This window comes from Erpetoichthys calabaricus, chromosome 6 (genome assembly GCF_900747795.2).
Source record: "Erpetoichthys calabaricus chromosome 6, fErpCal1.3, whole genome shotgun sequence".
NCBI lineage: Eukaryota > Metazoa > Chordata > Cladistia > Polypteriformes > Polypteridae > Erpetoichthys > Erpetoichthys calabaricus.
The window spans coordinates 205812125-205837697 of record NC_041399.2 but is presented as its reverse complement, the minus strand read 5'-3'; the positions used below and the strand labels follow the sequence as shown (position 1 = coordinate 205837697).

At 41.2% G+C, this 25573-nt stretch overlaps 1 protein-coding gene across 1 annotated transcript in view; it reads left to right on the top strand.

The window, feature by feature from the left end:
• myo3a (myosin IIIA) overlaps window positions 1–25573 on the top strand; it is a 458747-nt gene that overhangs the window by 154434 nt on the left and 278740 nt on the right. Inside the window, exon 8 of the mRNA XM_051929020.1 lies at window positions 24025–24090. Within this exon, the coding sequence (XP_051784980.1) occupies window positions 24025–24090 (66 nt within the window). The remainder of the gene's footprint in view (window positions 1–24024; window positions 24091–25573) is intronic.

Here is a 25573-nt window from a genome sequence, read left to right as displayed (position 1 = left end):
AAACCCACGCAGACATGGGGAGAACATGCAAACGCCCCGCAGGGAGGACCCGGGAAGCGAACCCAGGTCTCCTTACTGCGAGGCAGCAGCACTACCACTGTGCCACCATGCTGCCCTAATAGGACACAATGCCTTATACAAATATTTGTCCCCTTTGAATTTTTCACATTTCATTATTTTACAACTTTGAATCCCAATGGAGATTTAATTTGGCTTTCGTGACAAAGTGAAAACAAATCTCTGATTGGACCTCTTAGCAGACATCTGTCTTCACTTTGACAATAAAGATTCTTCTTCTTTCTTCTTCTTCTTTCGGCTGCTCATCTTTTCCCATAGCTTTCTGTCCTCTGCATCTTGTTCTGTCACACCCATCACCTGCATGTCCTCTCTCACCACATCCATAAATCTTCTCTTAGGCCTTCCTCTTCTCCTCTTCCCTGGCAGCTCTATCCTTAGCATCCTTCTCCCAATATACCCCTCATCTCTCCTCTGCACATGTCCAAACCAACGCAATATCGCCTCTCTGACTTTGTCTCCCAACCGTCCAACTTGAGCTGACCCTCTAATGTCCTCATTTCTAATCCTGTCCATCCTCGTCACACCCAATGCAAATCTTAGCATCTTTCACTCTGCCACCTCCAGCTCTGTCTCCTGGTTTCTGGTCAGTGCCACCGTCTCCAACCCATATAACATAGCTGATCTCACTACCGTCCTGTAGACCTTCTCTTTCACTCTTGCTGATACCCGTCTGTCACAAATCTCTCCTGACACTCTTCTCCACCCACTCCACCCTGCCTGCACTCTCTTTTTCACCTCTCTTCCACAATCCCCATTACTCCTTACTGTTGATTCCAAGTATTTAAACTCATCCACCTTCACCAACTCTGCTCCCCTCATCCTCACCATTCCACTGACCTCCCTCTCATTCACACACATGTATTCTGTCTTGTTCCTACTGACCTTCATTCCTCTCCTCTCCAGAGCAGATCCCCACCTCTCCAGGGTCTCCTCAACCTGCTCCCTACTATCGCTACAGATCACAATGTCATCAGCAAACATCACAGTCCACGGGGACTCCTGTCTAATCTCGTCTGTCAACCAAAGAGTCAAAAAATAAATAAATAAATCCTGTCTGATTTCATGTAGTAGAACAATAAAATGTAAGAAGCTTCCAAAGTTTGAATACTTTTTATAGGCTCTCTAAGTCTATATTCGGGATTATCTTTGATGTCACAGATGAGCTCAGCACATTATATAATAAGGTAGTCAGGGCATCAAACTAAAAGAAGTGGCAGTTCAGGGTGATGTTTTTAGATGGGTGCAGAATTGGCTCAGACACAGGAAGGAGAGGCTGATGGTGCGAGGAACCTCATCAGAATTGGCCGATGTTACACAGGGGTCACTGCTGGGGCTGTTGTTATTTTTAATACAGTCAGTTGTCGAGTTACGACTAGTTCATTTTAAACCAATTGGTCATAAGGCCATCTGGACATCAATGATATTTTCATAATGAAAACCAGTACTAAAACTAATAATATTGATTTTTCATTTTACAAGCACAAGAACTGAAATTAAGCCAATCAGAGAAACTAAATCTAAATCTAAATAAAAATGAGTGATATGTAGGGATGGGAATTGATAAGATTTTCACGATTCCGATTCCATTTTCGATTCTGTTTAACAATTCGATTCTTTATCGATTCTCCTATCGATTCTTATTTTTAAAAAAGGAGAACACACAGGTCGATTAGCTTAGAACTTTGTTTTATATCTTATCTTTGAACAAGATAGAAATTTAGGAGTAGCATGACCTTACAAACCCAACAGTGAGATCTTAAGAGTACACAGCCTACAGCTCCTCGATGGGGTGCCACGGGGTCCCCAGAAAAAAATTTGTAAATGTAAAATAATAATAAAATAAATATTCTTCTGTAGCAATAACAAAGTATAACATAAATTAATATAAATTAAGAATGTCCAGTAACATTTACACTCTCCTTTTTAAAAGTATATATGAGCTGAGCACTCAAAAATAAAACTACATCAGCCAGCAACAAATACAATCAACTCAAGTCCAATGGAACTGTGCACTGTGCAATTATGCAACCATCAACTATGGAGAATTAACAATTCTTTTGCAGAAATATAAGCATATCTGCTTTTTCAGGAAGGAAATTTTACTTTTCCCCGCCTCTGTGAAAGGAGAAGCTACCGATAGACTGCAGCGAGAACTGCCAGCATCTGAGCCAGCCAGACTCTGTCTGTCTCTCTCGTCATGGTCATCTAAATGCAATGCACAGTAATAGCAGGTTTTGCAATAAGGCAAATCGCGCTAACATAATATGCAATGTTAGTTGATTAGTTACCTGCCGTATTAACGGGAGAGGACGTGCAAACGTTACCGCTGCTGCTGGGTTGAGATTCACTAGTCCGGAGCGGATCAAAAACACGATAAGGTTATCACGTATTTTGTGAGCAAATGCTTTTGCATATTCGTAGCGTTTCCTCCCTTTGATGAAATATCTACTTTGCAAGTATTGCAAGTTGCCCTGTTGTCATCCTTTCTCGTAAAGTATAACCAAACTTTTGAGCGCTTGTGCCGCTTAGGCGCCATGTTTCCTGCTGGGTAAATGACGCTACGCAACATGGTGACGTCATTCGAGGCGACTGGAATCGATAGGGGAATCGTTTGCAAAAATGGCAAACAATTCCAAGGAATTGAAACAGTGGGAACCGGTTCTCAACAAGAACCGGTTTTCGATTCCCATCCCTAGTGATATGTGAACGAACTAAAACGAGAATGAAAATTGAGTAAACACGAAAAAAAACAGCAACAGCATTTTCATTCAGTCCGGTTCAGTCATGCAGAGGGGTTGTTTGTAAGGTCGCCCTGAGCGTTCACTTACGTTGCGCTGTTTATTATTTACCTTGAGCTCACGTGGCGCAACTTCCGTAAAGGACCGTTGTTAGTTTGTTGAGCACATTTGGTTCGTCGGGTTGAAGCTGTAAGCACATGTGGTTGACGATGGCGACTTTTGCACAGATGTTTGCAGGTAGAAAGAGAGAAAGTAATATGTGGAAATACTTACAGCGCAGATGATAATAAAAGCAAATGTAGCGTGCAAGAACATAAAGAGTGTCATGGAGTTTCAGTGCAGGACCAGCTGGATCCACACTTAGTGGAAATCCAGCACTTCTCTGGTACCAGGACTGCACTTCAGTACTGGCAGCAGAAATCGTCAACATATAGTCTGCTGGCGCCAGTGGCTGAGGACCTCGTCTATGTACCTGCATCACAGGCGTTCGTCGAGCGAATATTGTCACTGTGTGGCCAACTGTGCAACGGACGCCATTGCAACAAGAACAAATCTCTCGAAATGCGTGCTTGTTTAAAGCTTAACAGGAAAGTGCTTGCATAGATTGGTTTCTTTGGTTGCAACATTTGATCTTGCCGACTACACTCGTTAGGCCACTTATTCTGTTTGATCATTGATAGTCAAGCTGTGTTTAACAGCATTATGAACTGTGAGTGTGTTTTGTTGACTGAAACATAACTTGCATTGAAATATGTGTAGGCCAGCATTTCTGGTCTTACAACAGTAAAAAAAAAAATGTACTAATATTATGTAAAAAGACCAGAACTAAATAAAATAAATAATAATAATAAATAATAAATAAAAATTGTTGACTCCACTGAAAACTAGAACGAAATAAAAATAAAAATTAATTTTATAAAATAAAATAAAAACTACAATTAATACCAGAGCTGAAATGTCACTGCTGGACATATGATGGACCGTTATATGTATTCAAACATGACCGTATCTATAGTACTGTATAGTAAGTCCCTTAAATTGTAACAGAGCTAATTACAAATTCCTACAGTTCCCAGCAGTCTCAGCATTATAATGCTATTAGACAGCTTCAGAGGGCTCAGGGGTTGCTGGGAAGAAGATTAAGTAGGTGGAGCCTTTACAAAGAAACCTTAAAAACACCATGGGGATCGCGGTCATCTCTCTGTTTGTGAATACGTCTCAAACCCATAATTGGATTACAACTTGACCACCTTGAGTTATAGTTGTCTATCTGGATGTATGTGCTGTCCTATACCTGTCTTTCCGTGTGAAATGATTGGATACGTCTGAGGGAGCGCTCCCAATCACTTCAAACCCCACACTGCATCAAGATCCTGGTAGGACAAAACTTTATATCACTTTCAGAAGACTGTTCACAGGTTTCTTCATTCACACATTCAACACAAAGTGCTCCTGCTAAACTGGACTATTTTGGTTTTGTGTTTATTGCTTGAGTTTATTGTTTAGTGTTTATTGTTAGAGTTATAATTTATTACCGTCATCGATAATAAACTGAACGTAGTCGAAATTGCTCAATGTAGTTAAAACCGCTGAACGTAGTCGAAACCACTGCAGGTAATAAACTGAAATCGAGAAGAAGGAGTCATGGCATATGGCAATGCCGACTAGAGATAGTAGGAAGAAGAGAGCTGGTGGGGTGAAAGCTGTCGTATGCCCAGCTTAGCAACGCTCACACTGCCAGACACTAGACACGGTAGCAGTCATAAGCTGGACAGTCGTAAAAGTTTATAAGTTGACGACTGGCTATGGTGGCAGATGGCCGGGACCCGTGCCCGGTCAGGACACCCCTTTGATACTGGATCCGGGGGAGCAGTCATGGGATGCACACTACGTCCCCTGGAACACTTGTTGGCAGCCCCCTTGGGTTGCATCAGGGCCAATAGTTTGGAACACCAGAGCTCATTTCTGTTGGGCTCCGTGGCCACTGCCAGGGGGAGCTGCATGGCGTAACGAGCCCATCTGGACGGGAACGCAGCCACACCCGGAGGTGCAGGTCAACGAACACCTGCAGCACTTTCGGGTGGTTTATAAAAGAGGCCAACAGTCACCACTCCGGGCGCCAGAGTCAGGAGGAGATGGACAATGCTGCCCTGGGAGGAGTGGAGGAAGAAGAGTGTGTTTTTGCTTTTGTGTGCTTTGGGACTGTGTTGTGTCTGTGGGTACGAGGAAGGCGTAACCCAGAGACGAAGGAAAAATTAAAATCTTTTTATTTATTTCTACACGTGCCTCTGTTGTCAGTCTGTGTCGGGTCGACGCGCCTTTGTCACACTATATATAGAAATCATTTGAATAGGAATATTAAAAACAGCCTGGTTAAGTACGCAGATGATACCAAGCTTGGCAGATAATCTCGAATCCACTGAGTCATTACAGAAGGACTTGGACAGCATTCAGGCTCAGGCAGATTTGTGTCAGATGAGATTTAATGGAAGTAAATGTAAAGTATTAGATAGATAGATAGATAGATAGATAGATAGATAGATAGATAGATAGATAGATAGATAGATAGATAGATAGATAGATAGATAGATAGATAGATAGATAGATAGATAGATAGATAGATAGATAGATAGATAGATAGATAGATACTTTATTAATCCCGATGGGAAATTCACATACATGTAGGAAGTAAAAATGTGAGGTTGGAATACACAATGGCAGGTCTGAAAATCGAGAATACATCTTATGAGAAGGTCTTAGGAGTGGTAGCAGTCACAACACTATCAACTTCCAACAGTGTTCAGCAGCCATTAAGAAGGCAAAGAGAATTGCAGGTTATATAGCACCTTGATGTGTGGAGTACAAGTCACAGGAGGTTCTGCTGAAGCTTTATAACACACTGGTGAGGCCTCATCTGGAGTCCTGTGTGCAGTTTTGGTCTTCAGGCTAAAGAAAGGACATAGCAGCACTAGAAAAGGTCCAGAGAAGAGCAACGAGGCTGATTCCAGAGCTACAGGTTTCCTCAGAGATATGAGAAAAGAATAATGGAGTGGAAAATGTTAAACATTGAATGTCAGTAAATGTAAAGTGTTTCACGTAGGAAGTTAAAATATGAGGTTTGAATATAAGAAGGACTTAGGAGTTGTAGTGGACTCGCCACTATCAATAGCCAGACAGTGTTCAGAAGCCAATAAGAAGGCTACCAGAATGTCAGGTTATATAGCACCCTGAAGTCCAAGGAGGTGACACTGAAGTTTTATAACACACTGGTGAGGCGTTCATCTGGAGTCCGGTGTGCAGTTTTGGTCTCCAGGCTAAAGAAAGGACATAGCAGCACTAGAAAAGGTCCAGAGAAGAGCAACGAGGCTGATTCCAGGGCTACAGGTTTCCTCAGAGATATGAGAAAAGAATAATGGAGTGGAAAATGTTAAACATTGAATGTCAGTAAATGTAAAGTGTTTCACGTAGGAAGTTAAAATATGAGGTTTGAATACACAATGGGAGGTCTGAAAATCAAAAGTACCCGTTATAAGAAGGTCTTAGGAGTTGTAGTGGACTCTGCACTATCAATAGCCATTCAGTGTTCAGAAGCCATTAAGAAGGCTACCAGAATGTCAGGTTATATAGCACCCTGAAGTCCAAGGAGGTGACATTGAACTTTTATAACACACTGGTGAGGCCTTCATCTGGAGTCCAGTGTGCAGTTTTGGTCTCCAGGCTACAAAGAGCGACTAGGCTGATTCAGGGCTACAGGGGATGAGTTATGAGGAAAGATTTAAAGAGCTGAGCCTTTACAGTTTAAACAAAAGAAGATTAAGAGGAGACCTGACTGAAGTGTTTAAAATTATGAAAGGAATTAGTCCAGTGGATCAAGACTGTGACTTTAAACTGAGTTCTCCCGGAACACGGGTCACAGTTGGAGACATGACACATGGAATAAATGACCAAGTAGTATGGTGGACAGTAGGACTTTAAGGACCTTCAAAACTCGACTTGATGCTAGTTTAGAAGAAGTAGGTGGATGGGACTGGTGAGCCTTGCTAGATACCTTTATTGTCTAGATCAGGGGTAGGCAACGTCGGTCCTGGAGTGCCACAGTATGTGCAGGTTTTTGTTCCAACCCAGTTCCTTAACGAGAACTCAATTATTACTGATGAAGCACATATTGCTTAAGTGACATTTTAATGCTTCATTTTAGTGGTCTCGCTTGTTAAGGTTCTCCAACCTTAATTGCTTATTTCAATCTTAAACTGCTGCATTCAGTGTTGTAATTGCTCCTTATTAGCAATAAGATGTAAAACAGGGGTAGGCAATGTCGGTCCTGGTGAGCCGCAGTGGCTACAGGCTTTCATTCCAACCCAATTGCTTAATTAGAAACCAATCACTGCCAATCTCAGACCTTATTTAATTTTATGGCTTGTTAGTCTGTGCAATGTAAGGCTTTTATATCATAGATTTTTTTCCTTTCCAAGGATATCATCCAAATGATTTGAAGCCTAAAACAGATCATTTTCAGTCTGTCACATTTTTCTATTAAATGTTTTATTAAATCAAACCGTGCATGATGAACACACACAGATGTAATTGGAAAAAAGCTAGCTGGAGAACTGCTGGCTGCTTTGTCTTTTACATCTTATTGCTAATAAGGAGCAATTAAAACACTGAATGCAGCAGTTTAAGATTGAAATAAGTAATTAAGGTTGGAGAACCTTAACAAGCGAGACCACTAAAATGAAGCATCAAAATGTCACTTAAGCAATATGTGCTTCATCAGCAATAATTGAGTTCTCGTTAAGGAACTGGGTTGGAACAAAAACCTGCACATACTGTGGCACTCCAGGACCGACGTTGCCTACCCCTGGTCTAGATTGTTCTAATGAGTGCTATATAGATGGCTCTTTCTTGTGATAGACAGGAACATGGATGGATGGATTATTTAATATACTGGAAAGGATGATGTACAATTAAATTCTTTCTTTGCTGTCCACACCAAATGACAAAACCAATGTATAAAGATAAACATAAATAATAAGTAGCAGATAGATAATAAGTAACAGGCAGCATAAAGTATAAAAACAGAATAGAAATATAAAGTGTAATGTGCAGGTAGGTGTGTGATGGACAAGTCCAATACAGTTGTGTGAGGATGACAGAATGAGGTGAACCACAGTTATAAACTCCAGTCAGTTATTTTGGAGTCTAATGGCCTTGGGAAAGAAAGAGTTATTTAGCCTGGAAGTCCTGCATTTCATACGTCTGTACCTCCTGCCTGAGGGTAGAAGTGTGAACAGTTCGTGTTGGCGGGCAGGTGGGGTCCCTGAGGATCGAGGCAGTTCTCCTGCGGACTCTGCAGTTGTAGATGCTCTGCAGAGAGGGCAATGGGGTCCTGGTGATCATCTTCTCAGCACTCTTTACCACTCTCTGCAGGCGTTTGTGGTCCATAGCAGTAGTGTTGCCGTACTACATGGTGATGTAGCTGGTCAAGATGCTCTCAACAATGCAGCTGTAAAAGTTGCCGAGGATCTTAGTTGACATACTAAACTTCCTCAGCCTCCTCAGAAAGTACAGCCGCTTTTGAGTCCTCTTGACCAGCTGTGTGGTGTTAAGTGTCCAAGTGAAGTCCTCACTGATGTAGATACCCAGGTATTTAATGCTGCTCACCCTCTCCACTTCAAGCCCTTGGATGAACAGTGGCCGGTGAGGTCTCCTCTCCTTCCTCATGTACACTATCATCTCCATCGTCTTGTCTGTGTTAAGGGTGTGGTTGTTGTTCTCACACCATGACGCCAGACTGTCCACCTCCCTCCTGTAGGCCGCCTCATCCCCACCAGTGATGTGTCCTATCACTGCAGTGTCGTCAGCGAACTTTAGGATGATGTTATCTTTGTGGGAGGCGACACAGTCATGGGTGAACAGGGTGTAGAGGATGGGGCTGAGGACGCATCCCTGTGGGGTGCCTGTGTTTGTGATAATGGTGGCTCAAAGCCTATTACCAATCCTAACAGACTGGGGCCTGCCAGCCAGAAACTCTAGGAACCAGTCACAGAGGGTGGGGTGCAGGCCAAGTGCAGATAGTTTATTGGTGAGTTTATGGAGGATAACCGTGTTAAAGACAGAGCTGTAGTCCAACAAAGAGCATCCTGATGTGAAGTCTTTCTTCTCCAGATGGGAGAGGGAATGATGTAGTGCGGCTGCGATGGCATCTGAGGTGGACCTGTTGGGCCAGTAGGCATACTGCAGGGGGTCCAGAGTGTCCGGTATGCTGTTCTGAATGTGGACCAGCACCACTCTCTCAAAACACTTCATGATGATTGGAGTGAGTGCTACCGGCCTGTAATTATTCAGGCAGGTGGGTGGGCTTTTTTTACCAAGGGGGACGATGATCGTAGTCTTAAAGCAGGCAGAACGATGCTCTGACCGAGGGAAAGGTTGAAGATGGAGCAGAGAACATCAGCCAGCTCGTTGGCACATGCTTTGAGAGCCCGCCCAGGGATGTTGTCTGGTCCAGCTTCCTTACAGGGGTTGATCTTCCTTAGTGCTTTGTGTACCTGACCTGAAGAGACCGTTTTGGGTGGTCCAGCTGAGTGTGTGCCTCCACACTGTGCTGTTGCTGGATGTCTCAAAGCAGGTGTAGAAAGTGTTGAGATCATCCGGCAGATTGTTAGTGGAGCTGATTGTGCTGGTGGTGGTCCTGTAGTCTGTGATGTGCTGTAGGCCCTGCCACATATGCCCAGAATCAGCAGTAGAACAGAAGCCCTCCAGCTTCTCTCTGTACTGCCTCTTGGCTGCTGTGATGGCTTTTCTTAGTCCGTACTTCGCAGGTGTGTACTCCGTTTCAGTGCCTTATCTACTGTAAATGCAAGAGAACGGGCACTCAGCATGTGGCGTACCTGACTGTTTATCCAGGGCTTCTGGTTGGGGAATTTCTTGACTGGTATCGTGGGCACAATGTTGTCAATATAGGTGCTAATGTACTCAGTCACGTACTCAGCATAGTCCTGTATGCTGATAGAAGAGTCCTCTAGAGTGGATGCATCCCTAAACACATCCGCACCGCGTATGTTGCTGTAAACATGATCCAGTGTGTTCTTCTCACGGGTGGGAATGTTCACGGGTTGGTGGTATTTAGGAAGAACAGCCCGTAAGTTGCACTGATTAAAGTCGCCAGCTGCAATAACAACAGCATCGGGATGAGCCGTCTCTAAGAAAGAAAAAAATAGCATTAGTCTTATAGTTTTATATATTATTATAAGAAATCCACAAACTCAGATAGAAAAAGGCTACCAATGTTGATCTTTTACCCTGTCAGTAACCGATGGCAGGTTGTGACCTCTGAGACCATGCCCCAATAACCAGGATGCCATGTCTCGACAAAGTGCTCACAAAATGATGGTACCTTTAACTAAACAAATCATTTTGTAACTATACTGTATGCACAAACCGGTGTGCTTCTTTGTGCCGGTCACAAGCCCAGATAAATGTGGAGGGTTACGTCAGGAAGGGCATCCGGTATAAAATTTTGCCAAATCAATATGTGGACAACAATACAAATTTCCATAACGGATTGGTCGAGCCCCGGGTTAACAACAACCGCCAACAGGGTGCTGGAGGAAATTGGGCTACTGTTGGCCGAAGAAGAAGAAGGAGAAGAAGAGGGGTGAGACATGTCCGGAGGCAGGAGGAGAGGAAGGAAGGATGCTAAGGATAGATAGAGCTGCCAGGGAAGAGGAAAAGAGGAAGGCCTAAGAGAAGGTTTGTGGGTGTGGTGAGAGAGGACATGCAGGTGATGGGTGTGACAGAACAAGATGGAGAACACAGAAAGATATGGAAGAAGATGATCCGCTGTGGCAACCCCTAACGGGAGCAGCCAAAAGAAGAAGAAGAAGACTGACTATGTCATAAAAGTACTATTACTGTGTATAAAGACCACCTAGGAATAGGCAGGTGTTCTGTATAACTTTATGAGCCTGAAGAAAAATCCTAGAGATGGATTGACATAAATGGAGCAGACAGAATTGTAGTCAAGGGAGTAGCCTTGAATCAACCAAAATAGGATGTCTGAACCATTCACCTCCACTGCTACCTCCAGGGGGTCCAGACTGCGTTCTGTAACTGAGCCTGCCCTTTTAATTAGCTTGTTGATTCGGTGGGTCTTTCCTGAAGTGATGTTACCATCCCAGCACATCACAGTATAGAAAATCATTCTGGCCATCGAAAGAAAGAAAGAAAGAAAGAAAGAAAGAAAGAAAGAAAGAAAGAAAGAAAGAAAGAAAGAAAGAAAGAAAGAAAGAAAGAAAGAAAGAAAGAAAGAAAGAAGAAAGAAAGAAAGAAAGAAAGAAAGAAAGAAAGAAAGAAAGAAAGAAAGAAAGAATACTAGTCTATTAGGAAGATATCCTCAAACTCAGATAGAAAATGGCCACCATTGTTGACCTTTCATCCTGTCAGTAATCATGACCTCTGAGACCACGCCCCCAGCAACTTGGGAGCCATGTCTTGACAAAGTGCTCACAAAATGATGGCACATATAACTATACAAATCATTTTGTAGCTATAAATGTACTATTACTGGGTGTAAAGACCACCTTGGAAAAGGCAGGTGTTCTGTATAACCTTATCCAGGAGATGGATTGACATAAATGGAGCAGACAGGATTGTAGCCAAGGGAGTAGCCTCAAATAAACCAAAATAAGATGTCTGAACCATTCACCTTCACTCCTACCTCCAGGGGGTTGATGCCTTTTTAATTAGCTTGTTGATGCAGTGGGCCTCTCCTGAGGTGATGTTACCAGTCCAGTGCATGCCAGTGTAGAAAATCACTCTGCCCATCACACTTATAGAAGAAAGAAAGAAAGAAAGAAAGAAAGAAAGAAAGAAAGAAAGAAAGAAAGAAAGAAAGAAAGAAAGAAAGAAAGAAAGAAAGAAAGAAAGAAAGAAAAGCTCGTGATAAATGGGTCTGTATAAGCATTAGAAATGAAAAGAAAGAAAGAAAGAAAGAAAGAAAGAAAGAAAGAAAGAAAGAAAGAAAGAAAGAAAAGCTCATGATAAATGGGTCTGTATAAGCATTAGAAATGAAAAGAAAGAAAGAAAGAAAGAAAGAAAGAAAGAAAGAAAGAAAGAAAGAAAGAAAGAAAGAGAAAGAAAGAAAAGCTCGTAATAAATGGGTCTGTATAAGCATTAGAAATGAAAAGAAAGAAAGAAAGAAAGAAAGAAAGAAAGAAAGAAAGAAAGAAAGAAAGAAAGAAAGAAAGAAAAGCTCATGATAAATGGGTCTGTATAAGCATTAGAAATGAAAAGAAAGAAAGAGAAAGAAAGAAAGAAAGAAAGAAAGAAAGAAAGAAAGAAAGAAAGAAAGAAAGAAAGAAAGAAAAGCTCGTAATAAATGGGTCTGTATAAGCATTAGAAATGAAAAGAAAGAAAGAAAGAAAGAAAGAAAGAAAGAAAGAAAGAAAGAAAGAAAAGCTTGTAATAATTGAATCTGTATAAGCATTAGAAATGAAAAGAAAGAAAGAAAGAAAGAAAGAAAGAAAGAAAGAAAGAAAGAAAGAAAGAAAGAAAGAAAGAAAGAAAGAAAGAAAGAAAGAAAGAACAGCACTAGTCTTATAGAAAGATATCAAGGTAGAAAAAGGTCACCAATGTTGACCTTGTACCCTGTCAGTAATTGATGACAGGTCGTGACCTCTGAGACCACGCCCCTAGCAAAATGTTGGTACCAATAACTAAACAAATTGGTGTCCGTATGGCACAAAATATTTTCAATATTTTTAAATACATTTATAATACAAAAATCGACCAAATATTTGGAATCCTCATGCTCCAAACTCTAACAAGGGACAATTAAAGAACAGAAAATTTCTAATACAATACTAGAAAAATTAAAAACAAAACCCTAAGACTTACCTCAGAGGAGCCCTGAGGATGCCCCCTAAATCACGATTGTCAGATGTGCGGCTTTCAATCCAAATGGGACTATTTTTGATAGCACCGTGAGGGGGAAAATTTTTGATTTGGTGGTGCAGAGATTTTATGTACTATTTTTTAAAGGACGTTTAGCTGTCCTATTCCCCAAACATGTAAAGCACACTCCCTGGCTGACAAGAGAGGGGGGCTTCAATAACACCAGGACTGCAAGTCATCAGCATCACTCATTGGGGCTGGTGCACAGTAGGCTACCATTAGACCAGATGTCAGCTGACTTTGGGCTGGAAATATTTCCAGGATCTGGCAACTCTGCCCTAAATGTTTATGTCTGACAGTATGTCTGACATATACAATTATATAAAATATATATTAATGAGTATTTGTTTATAAATCTACTGTACTTATTCCATCCATCCCTTATCCAACCAGCTATATCCTAACTACAGGGTCCTGCTGGAGCCAATCCCAGCCAACACAGGGTGCAAGGCAGGAACAAACCCCAGACAGGGTGCCAGCCCACCGCAGGGCACAAACACACACACACAAAGGACAATTTAGGATCGCCAATGCACCTAACCTGCATGTCTTTGGACTGTGGGAGGAAACCCACGCAGACACGGGGAGAACATGCAAACTCCACACAGGGAGGACCCGGGAAGTGAACCTGGGTCTCCTAACTGCAAGGCAGCAGCACTACCACTGCGCCACCCTTACTTTACTTATTTTATTTATTTATTTATTTATTTATTTATTTATTTATTTATTTATTTATTTTTATGGTTTCTTCTTTTTTAATTAGCTTACAATTAACAAGATAACTTTAAATAATTAAATTCATTGTTATTCAACACGCTTCCAGTTTTGTGCCCAGGAATAATAGCAATTGTAATAACATATATAGATATACAGCACTTAATATTAACTCTTTCAGGGTGGATGTCGACTTTTGTCAAAATTCAGGGGTAGAGGACGGTAATCAGCTGTAAATGGTGACAAAACTTGCTGTTGCATTTTAGTTTGACTCTCTGTGCTAGGAGAAAAGTCAGCTTCATTGATTTGACCTTGATTTCCTGCGCATGCTTGAGTAGCGAAGGGCAAACAACCTCTAAAATGGCACCGACATCTGGTGAGAGACCAAAGCGATGTGGGCAATGTTTGGCATATCATCACTGAATTGGACTCCGATTTTGATGCAAGTGATCTGGAAAGACTGAAAGAAAACAAAAGTGAGGTACCAGCCTCAGATAACTGCTCCCCGGCTGATCGTGATGCTGAAGACATTCGTGTAGATCATGCGCCTACAGCAACGTTTGCCTGGGAGGACCGCCATTTACGATGACAAGAGGTACAAACCAGATTGTGTTGCATTGCCACCTACGTCATGAAGACAGCCAGGCAGCCGGCCCGCTGCACACTCCTGCTGGCTGTTGAGGCGCCCCACGCAGCCACTGATGCCTAAGACGCCGAACAGGCGCTGACACCAACCATAGCATACAGCAACAGACGTTTTATGTCGATTTATGTGTGAAACCATTGCTTTGTATGCTTTTCAGAAAGAGAAGAAATATTCAGCCCTCAAAGAGTTAATAAATAATGGACTTTTAGTTTAGCATTAAAATCTAAGTGCAGAGGTATCATGCAAACTTCCTTTTACGTAAAGCAAAACTGCTTTCACATAGAAGATACAGTAGATAGAACATTATTTGTCACCAGGGGGAAATTTTGCTTTTTTCTGAAGCTATTTAAATGAATACATACATTAATAGATAGATAAATAAGAATAAATGAATTTACACACACATTTTGGTCTAAGCACACACTGGACTTACTATAAAGCAAGAAAAATTTCTGACTTGGCTGTCACATAACTTCATTTATTTGGAATTCAAAACATCCACGTATCCAAAGAGCGACCCTACAAAGACCAAAGACAGAAAGTGGCACGGCACTACCTAACTTTCTATTTTATTACTGGGCAGCAAACATACAAACTATAAAAACTTGGACATGGACACAAATAGATGAACACACACAGGCTTGGTCACAATAGAAATAAAATCCCTCAGCACTTCTTTATATTCCTTGCTTTGTACCCTAGTAAGTACAAGTCATCACCAATATACAGTACTAACAACCCAATTGTGCTTGACTCACTCAGAATATGGAACCAATGTAAGAAGTATCTTAAGATAGGGAAGGTTTTATCTGTGGCACCTCTGCATGAGAACCACCTTTTTCCACCCTCTCAAATGTACGCAGTTTTTAATGTCTGGAAAACATTCAGGATTAAATCACTTAGAGATCTGCACATAGACAACGTCTTCGCATCCTACGAACAATTACACTCCAAATTTAACTTTCAAGCAACACATTTTGTTCACTACCTTCAAATTAGAAACTTTGTTAAACAAAACCTGCCCAATTTCCCTCACCTCCCATCTACCTCCATGCTGGAAAAATTACTGATCAGTCTTGAGGACTCAGACAGCATCTCCGTAATATATGAAAGCATTGCACCGTCCCTCTCTTTCAAAGATCCCAGAGTGCAGTGGGAAAAGGATCTGTCACTCAACATCTCAGAAAAGGAATGGAAGGTAGCGATGCACAGAATTCATTCGAGCCCCATATGCACAAAGCATACAATTATTCAACTTAAAATTATATATCGAGCGCATCTCTCTCGTTTAAAATTGTCCAAAATGTTTCCAGGTCAAGATCCAACCTGCGAACGTTGCAATCAACTTCCAGCCTCATTGGGCCACATGTTTTGGGCCTGCACCAAATTAACATCATTCTGGACCAAAATCTTTAAATGCCTTTCAGACAACCACAATCCCTCCTAATTCACTAACAGCTCTGTTTGGTGGGCTCACAGAGGGGCTTCAAGTGGAGAAGGACAAACAAACTGTGATTGCTTTTACTACACTATTGGCACGTAAACTTATCTTGCTCAACTGGAAGAATCCTAACTCACCTATTTTAAGTGAATGGGTAACTGATGTTATATACTACATGAAACTGGAAAAACTCAAATTCTCACTTAGAGGATCTGTACAAAACGTTTTCAAAACCTGGCAGAATCTAATCAATAACATTTTAGAATAAGCATTTTAATTGAGGAAGCAGATTCTCTCCCCTCTTTTTTTTACTCTATTTATTTTTATTCATTTATTAATTTATCTATTTACTTATTTTACTAGCTTAAAGTTTCCCTCTGCTGGCCTAGCTCTCTTTTTCATGGATAGGGGTTGATTTGCTTCAAACCAAGTCTTGTAAAACTCAACTTATTTGTATGGAATGTTATTTGATTTTAATAAAATCATGAAAATCCCAAAAAAATGAAAATAATATGCAGTCATATGAAAGTGTTTGGGAACCCCTCTTAATTCTTTGGATTTTTGTTTCTCATTGGCTGAGCTTTCAAAGTATCAACTTCCTTTTAATATCTGACATGCCTTATGGAAACTGTAGGATTTCTACTATAGTATTTCTATCTATCTATCTATCTATCTATCTATCTATCTATCTATCTATCTATCTATCTATCTATCTATCTATCTATCTATCTATCTATCTATCTATCTATCTATTTCAGCAGTGACATTAAGTTTATTGGATTACCAGAAAATATGCAATATGCATCATAACAAAATTAGACAGGTTCATAAATGTGGACACTCCAACAGAGATATGACATCAGTACTTAGTTAAGCCTCCTGTTTCAAATCTAACAGCCTCTAGACGCTGTCTTCCTATAGCCTTTGATGAGTGTCTGGATTCTGGATGGAGGTATTTCTGACCATTCTTCATACAAAGTCTCTCCAGTTCAGTTCAATTTGATGGCTGCCGAGCATGGACAGCCTGCTTCAAATCATCATATAGATTTTCGATGATATTCAAGTCAGGGGACTGTGACGGCCATTCCAGAACATTGTACTTCTCTCTCTGCATGAATGCCTTTGTAGATTTCAAAATGTGTTTTGGGTCATTGTCTTGTTGGAATATCCAACCCCTGTGTAACTTCAACTTTGTGACTGATGTTTGAACATTATCCTGAAGAATTTGTTGATATTGGGTTGAATTCATCTGACCCTCGACTTTAACAAGGGCCCCAGTCCCTGAACTAGCCACACAGCCCCACAGCATGATGGAACCTCCATCAAATTTGACAGTAGGTAGCAGGTGTTTTTCTTGGAATGCGGTGTTCTTCTTCCGCCATGCAAAGTGCTTTTTTTATGACCAAATAACTCCATTTTTGTCCCATCAGTCCAAAGCACTTTGTTCCAGAATGAATCTGACTTGTCTAAATGAGCATTGGCATACAACAAGCGACTCTGTGGTGCGAGTGCAGAAAGGGCTTCTTTCTCATCACCCTGCCATACAGATGTTCTTTGTGTAAATTGCGCTGAATTGTAGAAAGATGTACAGATACACCATCTGCAGTGAGATGTTCTTGCAGGTCTTTGGAGGTGATCTGTGGGTTGTCTGTAACCATTCTCACAATCCTGTCCATATGTCGCTCCTGTATTTGTCTTGGCCTGCCAGACCTGCTGGGTTTAACAGCAACTGTGCCTGTGGCCTTCCATTTCCTGATTCCATTCCTTAAAGTTGAAACTGACAGTTTAAACCTCTGAGATGACTTTTTGGAGCCTTTCCCTAAACCAGGAGACTGAACAATCTTTGTTTTCAGATCTTTAGAGAGTTGCTTTGAGGATCCCATGCTGTCACTCTTCAGAGGAGAGTCAAAGGGAAGGAAGCACAACTTGAAATTGACCACCTTAAATACCTTTATATCTCATGATTGGACACACCTGTCTATGAAGTTCAAGGCTTTTAACGAGCTCATCCAACCAATTTGGTGTTGCCAGTAATCAGCATTGAGCAGTGACAGGCATTCAAATCAGCGAAATGACAAGGGGACCCACATTTTTGCACAGCCGGTTTTTCACATTTGATTTAATTTCATACAACTAAATTCTGCTTCATTAAAAATCTTTGTTCGGAAAACACCGCAGAACTCAAATGTTCCTAAGAAATGAAAGACATACCACTGTTATCTTTTTTATTGAAAGTAGACTCGATTATTATGCAGGCTGAAAGGGGTTCACAAACATTTTCATATGACTGTATACATTAATAGATAGATAAATAAGAATAAATGAATATACACATACATTTTGGTCTAAACACCACTGGATTTACTATAAAGCAAGAAAAATGCAAAAGAAAGAACAAGTTTGTGACTTGGCTGTCACCATCTCAGCAAGGCATCATACATAGAGAGGCACACTTTAATTCTTTAATTTTTTATTCATTTGTCACATACATAGTTATACAGAACAACACACAGTGAAATGCATCTTTTCGCATAACCCTTGGGGTCAGAGCGCAGGGTCAGCCATTGTACAGCACCCCTGGAGCAATTGAAGGTTAAGGGCCTTGCTCAAGGGCCCAGCAGAGTAGCATCAGACAGAAGTCGTCTCATATGATGTGCCTCTGGGTTTGTATCCCTCTCCTGACAATTGAATGAACTTTGCGTTTTTTCTCCCACGTTCCCAAAGATGTGCCTGTTAAGATAACTGGGAATTTCACCCCTGGCTCTTTGTTGGAATGTCTATGAGTGACCTGCCCTTTGTCACCACCACTGCGCCCTGTGAGCCTTAATTGGACTAAAGCGGATTTGAGAGTGTTATGTAATGCTGTCTTTGAAATTAGGATTATTGTGACTGCATCTCTCCTTTTCAAAAACATTTCAACTAAAATTAAACACCGCAGGAAATGGAATCTGATTGACCTTAAATGTCTCACAACACATTAGTGACCTTATCAGGTTTCTGCCTCAGTAAAAGAACCTGTGAAGATATACTGTACTGTACTAGCAGGCGTGTTTGCCTTAGATGGATTAACATAATGATTAACAGCAATGTCACTTTGAAACCCTTGCCATTTACACCTTTTTCTTTTTTTGTTTTGCTTATTCTGATCATAAATCACACCACTCCTCTTTGAAACTTAAACTCAGTCCAATAGCTAGTGAATGTTTTTTCCGTTGTTTCTGTAACCTGGCTGGTGTGAATGGCTCCATCTTAAGGTGCTCATATTTTTTATTCATTAATTCTCCAGCACTTATCCAGATTCTGGTCACAGAGGCAACATTCTTAATGGTGAGGCCCAAACGCCCTTTTCCCTAGCCACACTTGCCAACTCATACTGTGGGATCCCAGGCCATCTGTAGACAAAGAGTGGTTCACAGCCCCCTAATAATGCAGATCCATAAAGATAAAAAGAGTACCCTACCCGGGATGGGGTTACTGGGGCCTCCTCCTGGGAGAAGTGCCCGCAGGCGAGCACCTGGTGGCTGGGCCTACCACAGGGCGTGGTTAGGCACAGCCCAAAAATGCAACATGGGACTGCCCTCCTGTGGACCCACCACCTGTAGGAGGAATAGAGGCCCAGGTACAATGTGACCTGGGCAGAGGCCTTGGCTGACTGGAACCCAGACACATAAACTGACTCATTTTGTTATACAATATACATAACACTTACAATTCAAATTTAAATGATGTGAAAAACAAGCACAATATAAATGTGTTGGAACATTCAAGGTGCTATAAACATTTACGAAATCCATTCATTTTCTGACAGGCGTAATTCAGTTCAGGTTTAGTGGAGGCCAAAAGTACTGGACATTAAGCTGAACCAATAATTCATAGAGTGTCAAGATTTTGTAACTACCGTATATACTCACGTTTAAGTTCTCTTGTGGATAACTCAGGGCTTGATTTTCAGGTGTAATTTTCAGTACTTTATAATGTCGGTCATATAAGTCGAATGTCGGAAAACTCACGCTATTGGTCCAAGAGATTATGATATGCTAACACCCACCTGAAAGAGTAACCACGGGGCACACGGGCTTTTGTTTTCTGTGTATTGTGCCTACATGACCACACGGTAATACCCGAATCGGTGTCCCCGGTCCTCTTACCCCCAGCACTTCCGGGTGTGGCAGAAGTGCTGAGATCCAGGGCTCCCAAGGTCCCCTATCTATCTATCTATCTATCTATCTATCTATCTATCTATCTATCTATCTATCTATCTATCTATCTATCTGTCTGTCTGTCTGTCTGTCTGTCTGTCTGTCTGTCTGTCTGTCTGTCTATCTATCTATCTATCTATCTATCTATCTATCTATCTATCTATCTATCTATTTTACTTTATGGTGCCAAGCAGAGTTGTGTTGCGGTGCAGCAGTCTATTAACCAGCGAAAGCGCTGTTAAGAAGCTGTCTGCTGTTACGGTTCTGCCTTTGTCCAGAAATGGCTCCATAAGCTTTATGACCACAGACACAGAAAGCCTTTCCCTTGAGTTGTAACTCAAAACACAGTTCTCAACAAAACGTTGCCAGATGTTCAAAATCGCAGCAAACACGTTCTGCACAGGCGTCATTGTTGTCAAGGCGTAAATGCCGCCTTTTAGTCTGATAGCGGTCATGGGGCATCATATCTTTGAATGCCAGTACAATAAATAGTTCGAAGCAGATATCAACCACAGCACCAACTGTGGTCATTGCTGCTCTTGTGAAAAGAATGGAGATGAATGGCATCAACTCAGACAGGGAGAGGAAAGTTATTTGTACCACGTGAACATCACTGATAGAATTAAACTGAATAATAAAGAAAAGCACTAACTTTTACATTTAGCCAAAATTTACACCGGGTGTTACAGACTCAAATCAAAAGTATGTCTTTATTACATTATAGTAGTAATAGTAGCAGCTCACTACTCAAAATGCGGAGCTCTTGAACTTAACCCAGAACCTTTGGGTTATAAAGCAGCAGTTCTTACCTCTGCACCACCCAAGAAGACATATCAACTTTCTGTTGATTGACATTTGAGCTTGGGTTTTTAACTCATTGACAGCAACATGTAAATCGAATTTTTTTTTTTTTCTTTGGTTATATTCTTGAATAAAAGCATGCATGTTTATTTGATAATTGGACTAAAGTCTTCACACATAATAAACTTCACGTCATTAAAAGTATAGCATGAAAAAAGTTTGATTTTATTATGTGTTTAGCATTTCTTGCCTCACATTTCTATTCATCCTACACTCACACAGATCGTCGTAGACACAGAACATACATTAAATGTATGTATTCCAAATAACGATATATTATTTAGCCTATACAGTACACCCCCTAAATTTGCGGGGGTTACGTTCCTGGAGCACCCACGAATTGTGAAAAACCACAACTTTTGGATGTGGTTAAAAAATGCCTTTTAAATGCCTATTTTTATACAGTGATCCCTCGCTATATCACGCTTCACCTTTCGCGGCTTCACTCCATCGCGGATTTTATATGTAAGCATATTTAAATATATATCGCGGATTTTTTGCTGGTTCGCGGATTTCTGCGGACAATGGGTCTTTTAATTTCTGGTACATGCTTCCTCAGTTGGTTTGCCCAGTTGATTTCATACAAGGGACGCTATTGGCAGATGGCTGAGAAGCTACCCAACTTACTTTTCTCTGTCTCTCTTGCGCTGACTTTCTCTGATCCTGATGTAGGGGGATTGAGCAGGGGGGCTGTTCGCACCCCTAGACGATACGGACGCTCGTCTAAAAATGCTGAAAGATTATCTTCACGTTGCTATCTTTTGTGCAGCTGCTTCCTGAAACGACATGCTGCACAGTGCTTCACATACTTAAAAGCTTGAAGGGCACGTATTGATTTTTGACTGAAAAACAAACTCTCTCTCTCTCTCTCTCTCTCTCTCTCTCTCTTTGTCTGCTCCTGACGGAGGGGGTGTGAGCTGCCGCCTTCAACAGCTTTGTGCCGCGGTGCTTCGCATACTTAAAAGCCAAACAGCCCTATTGATTTGTTTGCTAGAGATTGTTTTCTCTATCTATGTGACATTCTGTGCTCCTGACACGCACTCCTTTGAAGAGGAAGATATGTTTGCATTCTTTTAATTGTGAGATGGAACTGTCATCTCTGTCTTGTCATGGAGCACAGTTTAAACTTTTGAAAAAGAGACAAATGTTTGTTTGCAGTGTTTGAATAACGTTCCTGTCTCTCTACAACCTCCTGTGTTTCTGCGCAAATCTGTGACCCAAGCATGACAATATAAAAATAACCATATAAACATATGGTTTCTACTTCGCGGATTTTCTTATTTCGCAGGTGGCTCTGGAACGCAACCCCCGCAATGGAGGAGGGATTACTGTAGTTTAAACCCTAAATATGCCCTCTAAGCACTTTAATTTTGTTGCAAACTCAGCTTAATACATTAATACATTATCTAAAAAATTACCTTAATACATGACCTAAAAACAGAATGTAAACATAAACCCGTCTACTGTACAGTACTGTACTGCTATGTCTCCCGCAGTGCTAGAATGTAAAATACAGATGTTACCGCTATACGTACTGTAATTGATGCCAGCGCGTTTTCTTTGGTATGCGCTGTCATTTTCTTTGTTATAAGCAGAGTAAATACATAATAATTTCATTTAATTAAAATACAGTAAAATGTACAGGTACACATCAATGATGAGTGATATTGATGATGATGATGATGAAGTAGCTGTGCAGCGCGATGCAGAGGATTTAAAACTTCTTCAGGCGCTTCAGGAGGAGTTGTATCTTTGGACGGGTTTTCTCCTGGTGGGGTTTCATGCTGGCTTTTCTTTATAGGTTTCAGGAACATTGTGATGGGAAGTTGCTACATTGTCTCCTGTAGCGAACTGCTGGTACAATTTCCGTGCTTTCTCACGGATGATGTTACTGTCCAAAGAGATGTTCTTCTTCCTGCAATCGGTGATCCACAATGCCAAAACAGATTCCATCCTGACAATATTTTTATTCCTTACGGTCGTTACCTTTTTGGGACTATCACAGAAACTTACAGATACGGTACTCCAGATTGCTGCTTCGTTCTTCTTTATGTAGCGTGCGGTACTTTCATTAATGTCATAGTGCCGCGCTACTGCAGCATAACTTTTGAGTTCCTGGAGCAAATCCAGTACTTCAATCTTCTCCTGGTGTGTTTTAAACTTCTTCTGGCACTTAGGCTCAGTGCCAGAAGCCTTAGAAGGTGCAGGGCGTTTCGGCGACATCTTGTGCATTTAAGAATAATAAAATAAATACAATAACAAAATGGAAAACACGAGGACACTCAGCTGGAGATGCGTCACAGGGCAGCAGTCAATCAGCAGCAAGGAGAAATGAATAACGCTCTGGGATTGGTTACTTTCATCATCCCAAACCGTGTTTCCCTCAGCGGTTTCTTCCTGTTCTCTCTACAGCACAGTATTGCCACAAAAAAAAGCCATAAAAAATTGCGGAGAATATTTGCGCTTTCTGCTAACAATTAATAATTAGGTTCTAAGGAAAAATCTGCGAACGACTGAGTCTGCAAACCCTGAACCGTGACTTCACGGAGGTCTACTGTACAACTCCAGGCACCTCACACCAAGATAAAGAGACTTGAGCTGAGAGAAGTTTGTGACTGATTTCAGCTCCGTGTGGGATGAGATAGCAGGCTGCTTGCTGCTTGTGCTGATCGACACATTTGCAAAACAAAAGACGCTAATGGAGCGATGCAAAGGAATTTAAGGTGGCAAGGGATTACAAGTTTTTGCGTAGGCTTCAGGGATTCTAGTGTTAATAAAGTTTATTTTATCTAATCTAATCTTACCCTGTTATGAAGAAATGTGTGTTAATTTCTGTTCTTTATGGCCTGGTGTCCCATAGACTGCTGGTTCCTACTTTATGCCAAAGGATGACGAGATTGCGTGTGACAATGCTCTGACGAACAACTTGGATTCAAAAAGAGAAAGGATTGTTGATATACAGAATCTCTGTGTCATCACACGTTGTAGGGTATCGATCGTTTTAGATATTTTTTTCCACAAATGAACTGAAAAAAAATCATGCACAACACTTCAGATAATCATTTTAAAGTCTTTGGGAAGGAAACACACTCGATTTATGGTTTGCTGTTTTCAGATTAATAACCCGCAGGTTTATACAGTATGATGGCAAACTAATGGCTTATCAGATGTTCCTTCATTTAGCAGACATGCTTGAGCAATAGAGAGGACACCAGGGAATTTTTCTTTCTCCCCTCTGGCTTGTTATTTTACTTTTTTTTTTTTTCCTCTTCAGAATATTGATGTTGAGCTAAATGAAGCACTGTTTCACTAACTGCTGTATGATTTGTCAAAGTGTGATTTTCAAACTGATTCTTTATTGCAAATGCCTTCTCTCTTTTTTGATCTTCCCAGAAATCCTCCTCCATCCCTTCGTCAGCCAGAGCTGTGGTCCCCGGAGTTTAACGACTTCATTTACAAGTGAGTGGAAGTGCATGAGCCGTCTTTGCTGAGGTGTGGTCTGTTACTTCTCGATGTGAAGCAAGGGTTACTTACCATCTTAGGTGTGTCCTGTAATGCTGGGAAAAGGACAGAAGGCAATAAAGGGGGACACATTATCAGCATGTCTTTCAAAGCTATTACAGTATATAATAATACATAATAATTATGGTGCCTTTACACAAGCTAGAACATGAAGGTGACAAGCACATGTGAATTTCCCCCTGGGATTAATAAAGTATCTATCTATCTATCTATCTATCTATCTATCTATCTATCTATCTATCTATCTATCTATCTATCTATCTATCTATCTATCTATCTATCTATCTATCTATCTATCTATCTATCTATCTATCTATCTATCTATCTATCTATCTAAGCACAAGTCACACAATAAGACATAATAATTTGATGGAAAGTTCTGCATCCTAACTATTAGGCTATCCTGCCAGTTCTCCATTTTTCACTCCCATTTCATCCAGTAAAGAATAATAGGGACTTCAATTTATCCCAGAAATAATAAAAATAATAATTATTTACATATAAATATATATAGTGAAATGAACAAACTCAACACACTTAAAAAGGTTTAGGGCAGCCACCCGTATAATATTCCTGTCTGTAAAAGGTTTTTTGAATAGCACAGAGATGTTCACAATACTGAGTCCAAAACAGAACTGGTGAGGGTTTGCAAAGATGGCGGCTTTAAGGGAACAGACTGGAAGTCATGTGTAGGAACCAGAAGTGATGTTCTTCTGATGTCCGTTTGTGCGCTGGAAGTGATGTTTTTCTGGGTGCTGGAACCAGAAGTGACATCATGCTGAGTGCCGGAAGCGACTTCATCAGCTTTGAATCAGATAGGTTTTCCCACGGCTGGTCTGTAGGGATAACAGGAGAAGGTTTAGTGTTCCCCACCACCCCCTGGCCTGGCATGGAATTACCTTTGCTTGGTCCATACAATGTCCTCTTATTTGCACGTGTGTGACTATATATATATGTGCATGTATATATATATATATATATATATATATATATATATATATATATATATATATATATATTTATATGTATGTGTATACTGTATATACTGTATACTGTATTGTGGTGCCCGGCCGGGACGCCCAGGAGGACCGGAGGAGGGCTTGTGGATTCTCCAGAACACGAGGGTCATCCTCCCTGGTTGCTGTGGGGACCACGGGTACAGAGCTTGGAAGCTTATCCCTGTAGGGGCCCATGGTCACCACCAGGGGGCGCCACAATGCCTTGGGAGTGTTGGACCTCAGTACTTCCGCCACACCGGGAAGTGCTGGGGGGAAGAGAATTGGAGACACCCGGTGGACTTCCGGTTTCACCGCTGGAGCATCCGCCACACAGGGGTGTGGCTACGAGCCCTCAGGATGCAGCTGGAGCCCTTCCGGGGTGGATAAAAGGGGCCGCCTCCCTCCAGTCAAGGCAAGAGTCG